Raw genomic sequence first — 17,131 nt, forward strand, 5'->3', positions numbered from 1 at the left:
TGTGCATGCACATACCTCATGTCACAGCTCCACAGAAGCCATCAATAAGTATACGTGTGTGTGTGTGTGTGTGTGTGTGTGTGGCCTGAAAGGACCCAAGACACATTTGCTACAGAAAGATCAAAGCTTCATGCAACGCAATGCCACAGACACATCCTTGAACACCCATGTAACTGCATGTCGCCATAACAACAGGTAGGCTTAACAACGATACTTTGATCCATAACTTTCTTCATAAGGCAAGATTAATTTGACCCAATATGTCTCAACCCTTGATAGTACCATCACGAAAGCTTCTTCTTTTCTTCCTGGTTCTGTTTCCGTGTGCTCCTTTCCGTTGGTTCCGCCCCTCGTTTGTTGACAAGTCTTTGATTGTTAGCACCTGTGTCTAGTTAGCGTTTGCCAGTCTCGACAGCCCTTGTTTTAACGTCTTCGCCCTCTCGGTTCTCTGTGAGCTTAATTTTGGTTAGTAATGATAATGGACTGCTCGTTATTCTGTTTTCTTAGTTCATTCATCGTTTGTCTCCACTTTAGGAGTTTACATTTAGCCTGTGGTTTGATTTAATCGTTTTCCCGATAGTATATAGATAGGGATTATGCCTTCGCGTCACACACGTGTGCAATACGTTCTGGCCTTTCCATATTATCCCGAAGACTACAGACCTTACGTGCATAACCAAATCGAGAAAAAAAACTTGGAAAATGATTTTACCTGTGAATGTAGCCTTATTTTCAAATTGTGAAGCTTCCTCCTCCTGTGTCTCTGCTTTAACGCGCTCTAAACGTGGCTGAGATCCAGTCACGCACACTAACGTCTTCATTACTCAGCTCAGGACCAGCAGCGGGGCTCACTCGCCCCCCCCAGCTTCAGACGCGCTGACGCCGCGCCGCACGCATCAGTGACCTTGAAGGACTCATTTCCATTTTAATGCATCTGGACAACTTTCTGTCTGGTGTTCCACAGAAGATGCCTCCTTAAGATTAGGAAATTTTTATTACCATGCTAACGAGCACAATTCCTGCCAAGCATATATTACAGAGCGATTAACACATAGGCTATAGTGTTTTATGTGCTAAGGAAAACACTCTCTTGTCAGAGATAAACAAACGCACCTTCAAGTAGGTGTGCTTTCAACATTTTTCATAATCTTGACTTAGAATTTTCAGACAAATCACGGGATTATGACTTTTGGCCAGTGGATTCAGTTACACATTGGGATTCAAGGCCAAGACCAGCTGTATCCTATCAGCTCTGTGGTACATGCCTGCTGAAGACATTTTTGTTTGCATGAGCGTCCTGTTTGTGCACACCTGACCACACGAGTAATAACCAAATGGACTGACATAGTCCTGGAACAGATAGATATATACGACTGTTACCCAGGACATTAAAGAGATCTGCTTTTTCAACCTGTCTAATAAATGTCCATGGCCCACTGGAGGTACTTAATATACCTATTCTTGAATGAGCCTCTGTTGCCATGGTTACCATATGTCAGCTATGGTTGAGCACAGTTGTGGACATGCAGCTTCACCTTTTTCCAAATTTCACAACACACACACACACACACATACACATGGTAAGTCAACGCAAATGTATTTGTAATAGATTATTCAAAATGCTCATAAAAAATAAAATGTCTGTGTCAGTCTATATGGTTTTCATCACACAGATTATTTCTTGTTCTTGATTCTGAAGTACCAAAACATCAGCCATCTGACCTCAAAGAGAGTGGGGCCTGCACAAAGCAGACACCATGTTTTATGAAGTTCTTTAATGTCCAGAGTAACAGTCATGTCAGTTTCCTGTTCCTACATCATGTCAATCCATATTAATACCAAACTGGCCGTGTGATGAAAAATGGCCATGTAACTTGTCACTGAATACTCAATGAAGATTACAACAAAGTTGAAACTACCTGTTTGTTTGAAAGTAGTTTGCATAGATGTGGTTAGCCAGTGTTTTCTTTAATATAAATAGTCTGTACTTTTATTGCTCTGTAATGTTTGCTTCTATGCATTATACAATGGATATGAGTAATATAATCATGGTAAAAATCTTGTTTATAACAAACTTCTTGGACACTAAGCACATAACACTCTCCTAAGGAAGAAAGTAATTCAGGTATTTTTTCTCTAAAAAGAGAAGCTAAGTCCACTCTCTCCAATCTGCTACCACATATTAGCGCAGAACCATCATCCACAATGCAGCACCCACAATACACATCAATTAATTAGCATGAAAACTCTCTAAACACTTCTGGTGCAATCTGCAGAAGTACGATCGACTGTGTTGAAATGGTTCTGTTTAGCTAAATTTCTCTCCCATTCATCTTTAATTGGGTTTCTAGTATAAACAGGCCATTGTGTAGACATCTCCCCATGTCTGCGTAATGCTGAACCTCCACAGGATGACATTTTCTTAACTCGCACAGGATGGCTGTTGAATCATTCATGAGAAGAGGCCATACGCAGAGGTCCCATGAGCTTGTGCAGTAATATGAGATTCACTGAATACTTCTTACTGAATTAACTTTGCCTTCTGTTGAGTAAAATAATATGTATTCAGCTCACACCCAAGCCTGAAATAGCAGAGACTTTAAATATCTAGTACAACTTATATGTAATATTTATTTGGTATGCAGACCGGATCATTATCAATAGAAACCAGTAAAAAAAAAAACACAGTGGACCACATAATGTTACATTTAAGGCCACAACCAACTGTAAAACACTCACATTACCGCTAGAGTTTTCTCGATTGCAAAGTCACCTCAAAGATAATCTGCTGATGAGACGCAAGTGAGCCGAAAGTCACAAAGATGGTCTTTAGGAAATCAATGAAAGCCCTAAATCAATGAAAGCAAGTCCCAAAATCTGTTGTAATGATCTTGCTCTGTTTAGCCTTTGTTCCTTTTTTTATTTCTGCCAGAACCATCAAAACAATATGCATTCTACTCACATCCTGAGCCTGAAATAGTAGAGACGTTAATTATTCAGCATTATTTACATTTGACGCGGGATTTGTATGCAGGCCAGGTCCCCATCAACAGAATCCACTGACAAACAGACCAAAACAGTCCACACAGTGTTACACACACTTTTTCGCAACCCACTGTAAAACACTTTATAACTGAATCTTTTGGTGTGTAACCATCCATGTAACCATTGAAGCTAACCTATTCACGACAGGTTAAGATGGAGCTTTGCAGAAAGACAAAATGATGTGCTTTGCTAAATCGATAAAATACCTAAAAGCAATGACAACAAATGTAAATCTATTGTATTTTGCTCAGTATGGTCATTTTATTGAATTTCTCCTAAGGATTTTTGCCAGCTTTTTAATGCATTGTTATACTCCCAGAAGTTTTAAGATAATTTCATAAAATGTGTGTTGTAATTCACGTGTTGAAAAAATATTTATAATGATTTGCAACACTGGAAATAGCTTCTATATGGTAGAGAAATAATGCAGTATAGGAAATGGAAAACTCTAGAAAAATGGCTAAAAGCCCAGAACAGTGAGGCCCGAGTTTGCTTACTGCAGGTAGCCTCGGCCTCGTCCGACCCATCCGGGCACTCAGGTTCACCATCGCAACGCCAGCGGCCAGGCACACACTGCCCGTTCTCGCACGCAAAGTCTGATGGGGCACAGGTCTTCTTCTCTGGAGAGAGAGAGAGAGAGAGAGAGAGAGAGAGATGGTGGGATTCAAAATTTGTGTGAAATGGCTTGGGTCTATTGGGTCTATTTTCCCTCAATTACTGTGTACATAGAAGCAATTACTTGTGTATTTATAGAAATAACTTTGGCCTTCATATTTAGCTCAGTTTATTAAAGGCTGCAGTTCCTTTTAGTAGTAAAGTTTCAGTAGAAATCTTTCAAAGGCAACATTCCTAGCACTGCTGGGATAAGAGCAAGTCCAGCAAGTCCAGCTAGGTGGTGTGAAGTGTTAATCTGAATCACGGGTGTCCCAATGGTGGTGCAGTAGTCACAAATCACAGCTAAGCCCAGCTGGTGCCTTTTCTTTTCAGTCCCTTTCAATTGGGCCACATTTTGGCTTTAAAATGGATTCCCATCAATCTATCACTTTCTCAGAATTGGTCAAACCCTTTCTCGTGACACTTGTAATGATCTGGTGCATTCTACTTAAATCAATGATTCTTAAAGTGCTTCTATAATGCAATTGGAGCCCATCTCCACCTAACTGAATTGTGTAGATGTACTTAGGAAAGGTACACATGTCTAAACAAACTGTCATGTTTGAAGATACATTTCAGAGTGATTGTGTCAAGCCACGACTGTGGGAAAAGAACATTTTTGCAGCATCAAAAGTGCTCAACAGCACAGCCTTCATTGTTCTTAAATGGAAGTTCAGAACAACCACAAATAATCCCAGATCAGAAAGGTAACCAAGAAATCAATTGTTATTTTGAATGAGATCCAGAGTTCCTTAGTGGAGATGAGAGATCTGTACAGAAGGACAAGCATTGGTGCAGGACTCCCCACATTCTCATTCATCCCCATCAGGCTTTTATGGTACAGTGGCCAGACAGGTCATTCCTTACTAGAAGGCTTATTTGGGATTGACTGGAATTTGCGATAAGAACTCTTAATGACTCTCAGACTATGAGAAGCAAGATTCACTGGTCTGAAGAAACAAAGATTGAACTATCTGGTTAAAAATACAGAGCAGCATGTATGGAGAAAACCAGGCACAAAGCATCACCTCATTAAAACCTTTCCTGCTGTCAACCACAGTGATGGCAGCAACATGCTGTACTGATGCTGTAGGAACAGGAAGAATAGGCCGGAGAATGATTGATGAATGCTGAAAAACGTCAGCGCAATCCTGGATGGAAACCTATTCCAGAATTCCCGAGAAAGGTTTCAAAGTCTTGAACCTGTCATTGCTGCCAAAGGTGCTTTAATCGAGTACTAAGTGAAGGGTCTAAATACTGTCCACCCAGAGAATGTCTCTTTAAGACAGGTGCATCTAATAAAGTAGTCAGTCGTGCAATGAATGTAAAGTAGATGTTTCTAACAGAGCAGCAGTACATGCAGAATACATGACTAATGCTGTTCAAAGTGTGAGGGAAAAGCCATACATCTGTGAAAAATAGGTGTAGAGAGATCATAAAATGAAAGATCATAAAATGATATAAATCCAAAGGGGCACAATGTATAGAACTTAGGAAAAATGTTACAAAATTCAGAAAATTGCCAGTCTTTTCTACCTGCTGCACTCGAGTGTAAGTGAATCAGAGTGGGTAGTCATAAAAACTTTCATAAATCCCAAGGTCTGACAGCTAATATAAAGGAAACTGAATTCTACAGCTTTTTCTTATTTCTCTTCTGTGATGTGGAGGTGGTTTTTCATTTTCCTCCGTCTCCTAACGGCCACACATGCATTTGACCAAACGAAGAGAGACGTGTAACCTAAAGGAATGGCCTACTCATCATTCTACATGATGCCGCCAGACATATTGGATCGGCAATTCATCTATAGGTTTGTCTCACAGCCGTAAACATTTTTACATCACTCTTTTTTTAACTGTAATTACATCCGACACCATGCAGGAATTTCTGCTCCATCCCCTCCGAAGGCGCAGGCCTGAAGTTGTTTATCACAGGTGCTGAGAAGCAACCTAACAGGCTCCATTTCAGTTTAATAAGGAGGAATAAGCAGAGACGTGTCTGACATTGTTCTTTGTCGTCGGTTATTGAGTTCTCACCTCTACTCGTGTTTCTGGCAACTAGAACAAGAGTGTGGATCTCTGCTCTCGAGAAGGAGAGATTTTTTTATATAAAAGAGTTGTGATTTGGCCAATAATTCATCTCGCCGATTTGTGCCATCTGGCTTGGAGGCTCTGGTTCTTTTAATTAAGTTAGAATTTAACGTGTGTAGATGGAGTGAGAGAGCAGGACGGGAGCAGATGTGATGGGGCACGAGGAGGCACCATCGAGGAGGAGAAGAGTATGGGAGAGCTAGAAATGGCACCATTGGGTTCAATTAATCCCATAATAATTGACCAATGCTGTCAACACGCAACCACACACTGTTAATGCGATTGTCCTACTTGGTCAGTTTAGTGCAGAAGCATGTGTTTTAATCTTCAATGTTAGGGTTTACATTTTAGGTAGCCTGCTGACATTTAGCCAAAGTCAATACAATATAGAGTCTAGTAAACAAAGCAAGCCTAAATGCATTTATGTTCACTATTGTACATTCCCAAATTACATATGCAAATGTGTTTGGAAATGCATCTTAGACCCAAAAATGGTGCTTGAACTTAATCGCATATAAAAAAAGTTGAAGTTCATGACACAAACTAAAGCCTGAGCTCTGTCTCATTACTTTCACCCATTCGCAGTTCTAGAGCCTGTCGGGGCCCTGAGCAAAAATTCTCTGGCTCCCCTTAGGGAATTTTAGGTCTCATACTGTCATTGAAAACTTGACATATTCGACTTTGGGGGCTCCCCACTGGCCTGGGGGCCCATGCAGTTGGCTGCCTTGCCTGGGGGTAAGCTGTGTCACATTTTATGTGTTTAACTTGAATGTGACTGCCCATAGGATCGTCAAATATGGCTGCCACAGCTTCCCAGTGTTCAGCATACAAAAATGACAAAAAAATACTATGTTCACCTTCTTCATACAGGGAGAAAGAGAGAACCCCCTCTTCTTTTCCCATCATAGCAGCAGTCTCCTTCCATGAATTTTCTGCGACCGAGATCACTCATAGGGACTCGTTAGCCATTTTCCGGCTACGTGGAACCGGAACATTCCTCCGGTTCCCCAGGAGTAGCATTTCCTCAGCCGGTCTGCCTTCAAAATTGTCAATTTACTCAAAGCGCCATTTGCGGTTAGCAGCAAGTTACAAAATCCAAGAAGTGCACAAGCAAAGCATGGAATGGTGCGTGGGACCACATGTCAAGTGTATCCCTCGCTAAAAAAGGACAAATTTCAATTATGGCTCCACACCTAAGAAAAGAAGCATGCAGTCAGTGCCTTGGCACATATGTGTGGATTCTTACGGTTTTCTCTCTCTTTCTTTCAAAACAATGTTCATTGTTGGCTTTGCAGCAAACTTTTGGAGACTACACTGCTAATTGATTATTCTCAAGACCTAGAGGAACTTAGAGGTTACCGGATCAAACCTATTCATTATACAGCACGTAAAAAGGTCCATGTTAGGTAACGAATATCGATGTTCAGTTTTCGGTTTATTGTTAGGTAGGACTGGAGTTTACTTTTATGATTTTGGGTGAGGTCATGTAGGTAATTTGGATGAGGTAATTGGGGTAAGTTGGGTAATTTAGGTGAGGTACTTTTGGTAATTTGGGTGAGGTCATTTGGGTTTGTTTATTTCTTTTCTTTGGCATCACCACAGCCATTCTCCCAGGCTGAGTATAAGCTAAATTCTAAACCCTAGAGCAGGGGTACTCAACTGGCGGACCGCGGTCCGGACCCGAACGCAGTCCTGTCTGGACCCAATCTCATTCCTGATTAACTGGATACGGACAAAAAAAACCACATTTATTAATTTGGACGGGAGAATTAATTTTAAACCGGAACATTTCTTTCAGGGCTATTGAAAAAACACTCCGTCACGAGTGTTACGTTTGCCACCCCCGCTCAACAACTTACGTTCGTCATCCCCCAGACCTCAGGTGACAGCTATCTGCCAAAATTGGACCGCGGACAAATTTAGTTGAGTACCCCTGCCCTAGAGACTTAACTTGGGAATTTGGTTATGCAGTTTTTCTAGAATACAAATGGTGGTCTATGGAATTTGGTCTCTGCTATTCTTCCATACCCTTTCCATACCTGCCTATTGTCTATGCATCCTCATGCTCTTGACTTAGCTGAGGGCTGTAACATGCATGCTAGAATATGAAAAGGCGTGTTAACACGTAAAAGTAACAAGCAAAGTACAGTCCCTGACACAAGTTCTGTCGCTTATCATGTCATGTTTTCAGTGGTCAAGTTGCAGTGCAAGTGAAGGTCTGGGGTGCTGGAGATCTTTTTATAGACACCCACTAATTAACCAATCAATTAGTGAGCACAGGTGAGGCTGTAAACTAGGAGTGGGTCCATTATATGACAAGGCGACAAAACTTTTGTCTTGCCAAAATCTGACCTTTCTGTGTTCATTAAATGATCAATATTTCTGCAGTAAAGCAAATTTATTTTCGTAAATTAAATCTCATTTGGGAGAGTTTCAGCTTTCATATGAATCATTCCTCAAACCAATCGATGAATTTAAAGTGAGGTTATAAGCTTTTGTTTCCACAACATGGATAAGCGACAGAACTTATGTCAGGGACCGTATATGACGTGCAAAGAAAATGTTTATATGAAGCTTGTGTGCGTTATAAATGCTTTTTATAGCAATGTTGAGTACAGATCTTAAAAGTGTGCAGCAAGAGGGCTAATATGAAACTGATCTGAACTTCTAAGGGATACTAGAGGTGTTGGCTGACCAGGCCAACACAAAATAAACAAATAAATATAAAAGGCCATTTTATAAAATTCTAAAGAAAAACTGAAAAAGATGAAGAAAAGAGAAGAATATGGGAACACATAAGAACAACACAACCAAAAATAATAATTAAAACCAAAATGGTAATTGTTAGGGATGTCTAATTATTTTGGCTTCTGACATTTAAAAAGTGCTGGTGACTGTACTTTCATTCCTCAAAATCTTTCTCATGAAAACAAACAACAGTAGCCATGAAACGCATGACAGATTAGTACACACGCAAGTGGCGCTCTGTGAGGCTTAGTAAGACACACAAAATAAATGCTAAATTAATCTGTTTGCATTGACAACACCCTTTATTTTGTACCCTTAAGTAGAAATTCAAGAAATTCTGTAGTAAGGCAAGCCCATGCATGTTGTTTTATTAATGTGAAAAATGCACATGCAATCCTTTTAGTAGATACTTTTGGGGTGTTACATTTGCATATGCTTTTATACATGTGAAGCTTTGTGCCTTCAGGGACATTCAGAGCCTTACTGAGCTGTACATACTGAAAATGAGAATTCAATCCTGACAGACCTGTCATATACACACATGGAGGTCACATCCAATGGTATCAGAGATTGCTGATAATGAAAGCCACTACAGAATTAACAGAATCCATCACAAGTCTACAAAATAGTCTTTAAAAAAATGTTTGTTTTATTTAAACAAATCCTACGATCCAAGAACTCAGCCCACAGAAACCACAAAGTACAAATTCTTCAGCGTCTCACTCCAAAATCATTCCTAGTCACCTTAGGCTAGCCGTAGTCATACAAACGAGAATAAGAAAGGCACATGAGGTACACCCACACAGCAACAGGTAGGTCAAATGAATGCAATATGCCGGCAACAAAATGAGAAGGTCTGCCTGCCAGCCAAGATCGCCCACTGACTCCTCAACAGCAGGGAACACTCTTCTGTTTTGATAGAAGTGTACATGAATGTTGTTTTCTCTTCCCTCGCTTCCATCCCATTCCCTGGCATTAATCAATCCCCCCCTTTGAGTGCTTTGTGATTAAGATCATTGGTCTTCCTGGACTTTTGCCACCAATCACTGTGCAATCAAGTCTTTTAACTTGATGAGTGTTGACGTATTAACCAGCCCAGTGTAACTTTCAACACCTCATTAGTGACCGTTTAGAAAACAAGGATGGATTAAAAAAGAAAATACTAGTATGCAGGTATACATGTATTTACTTTCTCTCTCTTCACACACTCACACATACATTGGCACAGTGGCACACAAATACATTAGCCAACCCTATACCTTTGATATACAGCTTCAAAGCAGAGTTTGATAATAAATGGAAGATAAGTGTTTAACTTGCGTTTCCATCCTTTGAAATTACACCATACTCTCTCTGTGAACCAAAATCGCATTACGGCAGATTGCATTGCCGTGTCTGCATCCAGAGAACGGTGGCAAAGGGACTCGTTCAGAAATCCCCGACACTGCTCTCCCGATACTCCACTACTGTCATTGTTAGCAGACACTCTCAAATCCCCCTTTCATTACTTTAGAAACAGAATCTACCCTGCAGTTAATCTGAGCTCTTGTGCCTAGCTTGGGTTAGAGCTCCTCTACAATGGCTGCAAGGCAGTAAGGAGAGGTCACAGTGGTAGAGCGAAGCAGCAGGAAAACTGGAATCTCAGAGTGACAGTCATACATCGAGACGGAAGTCACGGTGCCGATCGGGACCAATTAAGAGACTCCGCTGTTCTCCCCCGGCTGTGTCAGACAGGAAGGACAGACGCTGCAGCATCGAGTTCTACAGGTACATCACACGGCCAAGAAGGCAAACGACCAAATGCTGGATAATTATTTTTGTTTGTTGTTGTTTTTAGGTGCGTTCTACGCTGTGGATGGTTTTATTGATCCAATATTAAATGGGGTCCAATCCCATAGTTATCTGCTTCTTCATTGCTTAATATGGGGAGAAAAAGAACTAAGCTGATCAAAAGCTACACATCCCTGGAGGTTGCTACCAAAGTTTGAAAACATGTTGCAATAATGTCAGTGAGTGATGTTTGGGTGAAATGCACAGTAAGCAATGTTTAATATTTTAGGCCCCTATGTGAAACCTATAATGTTGTTTTGCTTCACGTTGATGCTTCAGTAGACGTTTCTCTTCTGGTGGCTAAGGGTAAGGTTTAGTAAGCAATGCCTGGTCACTGAACCTGGCCTTGAAGAATGCCTCAGAGGACGGGCAGCAATCACACCTGTGCCAAAGTCTGAAAATCAAAATCCTGCCTCACACATTAGAGGAGGTTCCAGCCGCCAGATAAATCCGTCCTGTCAGAAATTCTACTGGCAGAATTAAGACCCTATTATTGGTCTTTTTTTACAGGTCTATACCTGTGGTTTCTGATTAATAAAATTACATTGACTAGAATGTGCCATGTGCTTTCGTCCTCTATTTTATTCCAGTAGATTATCTCTTTGATTCACTTTTCTCTGTTACTTTGTTTTACAGTCAATGTAAAGCATTAAATAAACTTAGAGGGATGTCTTTTATTCTTGTACCTTACGGGTTAGATAAAATGTGCCTTTTTTTGCTCTCTGCAGGTAGTTTTATCTGCAGTCCTACATCTAATTGCCTGATGAGGGACTGTGTGTGAGACAGACATTGTTACAGAGCCTAATGTTCATGTGGCGCAGGCAAACGTCTGCTCTTCATCAAATTTAACATTCATCCACTGGCTAGTAAAAAGAAAGCTTCTCACATTGAGGGGAATGATTAAGTTTAATGCATGAGAAATATACTGTCATTCTGACTTTGATCTCAGAACTGGAAGCCATTGTAACAGAAGGATAAAAGAAAAATGATACTGTAACCATTTTGGCATGGTGCCCAGTCCATTATGTGTCACTAAATAATCAATAGTACATTTGAAAATGTAATACTTCCACTGCACAAATGACTTCATTAAAACCCAGAGGCAAACAACACATCAACGAATGCCTAGATTAAAATTGCTATGCACATTACATATTGGATTTTATACTTCAAAACTTTTTCATTTCAGTCAAAAATTGAGTTTAAAATGCTTTTTGCCTGTTAATGTTTACGGTGCAACTACACTGAAGAATATGCTAATGATTTGCTAAACACCTGCGAATAGGAAGATGTACAACATTTATAAATGTACATTTATTCCGTTTGCAATTATTCTCCCAGACAATAAAAAGAAATCTTAATTGTGCCTTATTTAAATGTGTTAGGTCACATTTTTTGCATTATGCATTACTTCAGAAACAACGATTGGATTGATGACTTTAGTTAGGTTTTGATTGTTTGTGACTATTCATGTGTGTGCGAGTGTGTGTGTGTGTGTGTGTGTGTGTGTGTGTGTGTGTGTGTGTGTGTGTGTGTGTGTGTGTGTGTGTCTACACTCTCACTGCTTCAGAGTGCTACATCTGGTCTTGTGAATCATCTGGTGATGGGAATATTTCTCCTACATGTATCGGTACATTGGTACCATAAAAATCACAGAGGCAGTAGCCTGCATCTGAGGAATGCTCCTGACCTAAGAGATGATCTCCACTCGCAAGTTAGCACTAATGTCCAACAGGCTGAACAATCGCCCCCACAACATTCTCAGGCACCGGTCCAGCTCAAATCGATGCACTGAAGGTCCAGACACTTCCAAGAGAGGTAAGCGGTTGCCATGTCTACCAGACGGCTGCCTCAGTGTTCTAGAACTCCTACAGGCTTTCAGGTTGGAAACAGATATTTGCTAAACAAATTCATTTATACAGAATTTTCCACTCTGGCAGCTGACGTTTCAGCCTAAATATTAAGATGAAACATTTATAATGAACTATTGCCAAAAAAGTAATCTCAGCACCACTATCTGCCTTGTAAGGTTTAAAAACAAGCTCTGGCTCCTCATACGAAAACCAGATTAAAAGATGCTGACATCTTGGACATCCCAAAGTTTTTTCCTAATCCCCACCTAGGGAGTTTTTCCTTGCCACTGTCGCCCCTAGCTTGCTCATTATGGATTTGGACCCAAGTGTTTGCAAAGCAGCTTTGTGACAACACATGTTGTTAAAAGCACTAGGCCTATATCAAAAAAAATCTTTGACCTTGACAGCCAGACCCCAAAATGCAGCCAGTGATGGTTCTGACCACAGCACTTCATATTAGGTACGCGCTTTTAAAGTGAGTAAAAGCGCTAAAGCGCTTTTAATTTTTTAGATACAGCACAGAGAGCTGATCCATGTGCCCACGCAGACAGGACAGCGCCCAGCAATTACCACTCAAATAATTCTCATCTCTCTTAATGAGGCCACTGGCATTAGCTGGCATCGGTGAGGGAGACTTCCTGATCTTCTAACTGGCCTCTTCGACCTCTCGATGACCCTCAACTCAAGGAGTGGGCCTCCTCTGGCTGATTAGGCCATAGATTAGGCCTCTACGAATTCCATCGGACAGGAAGATCGTTGCTCCATCCAGTGCTTTGCCGTGAGGGGATGTGTGAAAAGCCATTTTCTCCTGGCTTGGTTTGGGTGAGGGTGATGCATGCTCAGAGGAAGGGTGGATCACGAGCTTTTATCCCTAGGGGCACGATGGGGGTGGAGAGTGAGGTGCCATCTGCCGTCTCTGCTCCTGCATTAGAGCGGTGCCTAGATCAGAGGGTGGCGGCTCTGTCAGTGGATCCAGCTGCTCCGAGACTCTACAGCGTCTCCCTCTGGGCAGCAGCAAGTGTGTCGTTCAGCAACTAGAAGTGTTTCTCGGCAGCTGGAGCCTACTGTGAACAGAACTCTCGGGAGTCTGGGAAGGAAAAGGCCGGACTGTGCCTTTGACAGGTGAAGACGAGCCGTGTGCTGTAAGCTGTAATTTCGTGGACCATGTATAGCTGTATCAACAAGAGATGCCATTTTTTTTCCTCCTGGGTAGACATGTGGACAGATTTCACAGCACTGAATGTGCGAGCGTAGATGTGTGTTTGTGCATGTATGTGTGTGAGTGTGTGTGTGTTTGTGAGAGAGAGAGAGAGAGAGAGAGAGAGAGAGAGAGTGAGAGAGAGAGAGAGAGTATGTGTTAGCTTAGTATTTCAACCTCCATAGCAGAGAAAATGAAGAATTGATTCAAGACATAAATGCCACCCACCCACAGTGAGGTGTTCTCAGTGTCAGAGGTGTGCTTTCCTCCTGAACTTTGGGAACACTGAGGAAACGTCCACACTCAAATGACTTGGCTCCTTAGCAACATTTCCCCAAAGTGACAGACGCGTCATTAATACCACATAAACTATTAATGTGGCCTCTCTGTCGAACAGTCTGTTGGGAATGGTCGACATTTCTTCAATCAGTTACACACATCCTCATTATAAAGCAATATGCCACAGATGAGGTAAAAAGACACTTTGGCTCCGGACTGAATCTTAATGTTGGCTATAGTATCGTTTAAAGAGCGTTTAAGGACTTCACTACTTCACTTCATTGGGACAAAGCAGCTATTAGTTATCAGTCGGACACACTGTATATGTTTAATGTAGAAATCCTACCTGATATACGACATCACATACACACACTATATGAGAAGTACTTGTTCTGCTAATAATTAAACCATGCTTTCAATGAAATTCAGTTTTGTGGGTAACGCTAACCCTAACGTAACCTAAGTTTTTAAACTTTGACTTGGGAACCTTTTCATCTGGTTGAGCCGATTTCAATACCGTTTGTTAACAACCTATTCACCATGCCAACATTGAAGTAAATTTTTCACAGCCTTCCTTTTTTATGAAAGACACATAATCTTCTGACTACACACCATGCTACAAAATAGAGGCCCAGATGATGCCAAAGATCACTGTGCCTACTTTGTGGGATATGCACTCCAAAATAAATCTGCCTGCCACAACATTTTCCTTGGTATCTCTAAACCGTATCCATCACTCTATGCTAAATTCTGTCGAGCACGTCATACTGATAGTGCTATGTGAAAGATCAAAGGAGCAGGCAGAGTGTGTCATCATATCTAGTCAGCTCTTCTCTGCTTCACAAGAAGCTATTTGCAGAATTTATAGGAATGAAACCTCAGGCTTCTCAATGATTACCTGATTACAATGCTGTCTGATACATTTTATTGATCTGGTACGTGCTGCACAAATAATATGGATCAGTGTCATCATTCCAAGTGCCCTAAAATTACAGTAGATGTGAACACAGATACTGTATTTATTAACCTATGAAAGAGAATATGAGATTGTCATCCCAAATTTTAGTGTTACAATGATGCAAGTGGTAATATCTCAGATTCTATGTCTGCACAGTATTACCTAACTGAGGGGATTAGATACATAAATCAAATGAAAAGTTTAACATCAATCCAATATACTGTAGGCTTACTCCCAGAGCTTTTTGACGTGAGCCAACTAAATATTTCAATGGGAAACGTTCACTACTCCTATAAACCTTTCATTCTTTTAACCATGTTAAAAGTGAGAAACCTTCTCAGGATGATTCGAGGTTAAATCCTGTGAGAAGCCTTCTGATGCAGTTTTGTGTGCTGTCTTTGTACATGGCACATTCACCACATCCGTGTGGTCTCCATCACATTTTTACACCTCACAAGGTAACATGCTACATAAAAAACCAAAAAGGAAGTGCTGGAGACATAGAGAGGTGCTCAGAACCTTTACATCAATGGTAATGCTGTGAGGCAGCACTCGCTAACCACCCCTCAGCATTCTTCACACTAATTGCAGATAATGCCCAGATTTAAACTGCAGAGTCCCTAACAGCCATGATTTTGGGCTGCTTCAAAAAGCACACCACAGGCAAAAGCCAGAGAGATGAAGAGAGCACACACCTCTCAGACTGCTAATCTATGGCTTGGAAAGGACTTGGTTAGTTTAAAATTCTAACGCCACAGGGGTTCATGGATGAAGGCAATTATGGTCACGATTGCATATTGGGCTTCAAGTGTCAGAGAAAGCAGGCAGGGCTGGATGGGTGTCTTAAAAAAAAATGATGCATCGCATTAAAGAAATGCTCTGAAGTAAAAATTTTAACCATGCATTAAAGACAATTTTCTAAACCAGAACACAAGGCCATCATATAAAAACTGCAGGTTCCAAGAAGCCTTTAACAGAACTAAATTGCACTGAAGAAGGTAAGAGATGATAATGACACTGTTTTGTTCAATTAGAAGAATTTATTACATGCAGTGTTGAAGCTTGTGTGTAGATAACAAAAGTGGCATCTGCACTATGTTTGTCACATGTATGTCACATGATGTTTCAAAATGAAGGAATCCCTTTTGTGGAGAACAAATAATGGTGTGGGATGCTGAAGGACAAGAATTGAGAATTAAGGTACTGCACATCGTGAGTCCTTTAGTATGAACTTGCTTTTCCCAGCATCAGAAATCACGACCACAATTTAACACAAATGCAAACATCTATACAGCTCAACCTTTTGTTTCCCCAAAGCTAAAATTACAGCTCCAAATTCTTCTCTAAAACATGGAGTTGATGTTATGCAGTCATTTTAGCTCTGAGATTTTTCCACAGTCTGAAACAGATTTTTGACATTGACTGATCTGCTATCGTACTGTTTTTCTCTACATTACCCGCTATTTTCTTCCTACGGCTGCACAATTAATCACATATTAATCAAAACCGCAATTTTGGCCTCAGTAATTATATGATCATAAATGGGTGCAATCAGCTATTCCTGTGTTCTGGTATGTCTGCCGCATCATAATCAAACATTTCCAGCAATAAACCACACCACACATCAACAGAATCCTTTAATAAATCATTGTGGTACCAGATGTTTCCATAGAGTGTTCTGACAAATTGCAGGTGCTCATGTCTCCTGCCAAAACATAGTCACGTCCTGTAGTGCACTGTCTCTGGAGATTGCAACGTGGTAATCAATGTTAATTGTGAAAAAATGATCGCAGTCCCTTCACCAGTGAATTGTGAAGGCCTTCTGCGGCTCTCTTTCTACATCTCTTTCTAGACTTACTGGGACTCTTTGGTAAGGGGGCTCACTTCATTGTCAGAGTAGATGCCTAGAGAGTGGAGGGGTGCTCTCTCCATCTCCTACAGAAAGGGGCTTTCTGCCGCTACCACAGTGGAGCCCTCCTGAGCAGGTGTCTGGCCGAGGGTTCAGTGCAGGAGACCAGAGATCAGCTGGCTGTGCCATTATGCCGGGAAGGACAGTGTGGGGACATTGTTTTATTTAGCCATCGTTCAGTCCCATTAGTAAGTGAAATATGGACTCACGTAACGGCCCAATATATCATCTGTTAATCAATAATGACCTTTGCACTACTGGTACTGCGTAACTCTGCAATATGCAAATCGGCCTGCTGTGAGCATTCGGTCCAAGTTCAGACGTTTCAGCTAAGTGTTCTGCGCTGTGTTTTGATGAATTGCGGACTGGACATATCCAACCAATGGAAACCATTTTGATCGAAATAGGCCAGGACTGTGTCATATTAAGGATTCAGCAGTGTGTTGTCATACATTGCAAGGCCCACTGCAATCTCTTTCTTTATGTGGGAATTCAAATATAGTAAACTGTGTCTGTCTATCATGGACCTGGAATTACACTGCAACAAAACTGAAGGTAGTTCTGTTTGA

General features: G+C 41.0%; 1 protein-coding gene across 3 annotated transcripts in view; it reads right to left on the reverse strand.

Moving 5' to 3' along the window:
• Positions 1 to 17,131, reverse strand: part of LOC143474547 (low-density lipoprotein receptor-related protein 8-like) — a 54,431-nt gene that overhangs the window by 32,731 nt on the left and 4,569 nt on the right. For all 3 annotated transcript variants that reach the window (XM_076972051.1, XM_076972049.1, XM_076972050.1), the window contains exon 3: positions 3,543 to 3,665. In XM_076972051.1, the coding sequence (XP_076828166.1) occupies positions 3,543 to 3,665 (123 nt within the window). The remainder of the gene's footprint in view (positions 1 to 3,542; positions 3,666 to 17,131) is intronic.

The sequence above is a fragment of the Brachyhypopomus gauderio genome, chromosome 14 (assembly GCF_052324685.1).
Source record: "Brachyhypopomus gauderio isolate BG-103 chromosome 14, BGAUD_0.2, whole genome shotgun sequence".
In the NCBI taxonomy this organism is placed as follows: domain Eukaryota; kingdom Metazoa; phylum Chordata; class Actinopteri; order Gymnotiformes; family Hypopomidae; genus Brachyhypopomus; species Brachyhypopomus gauderio.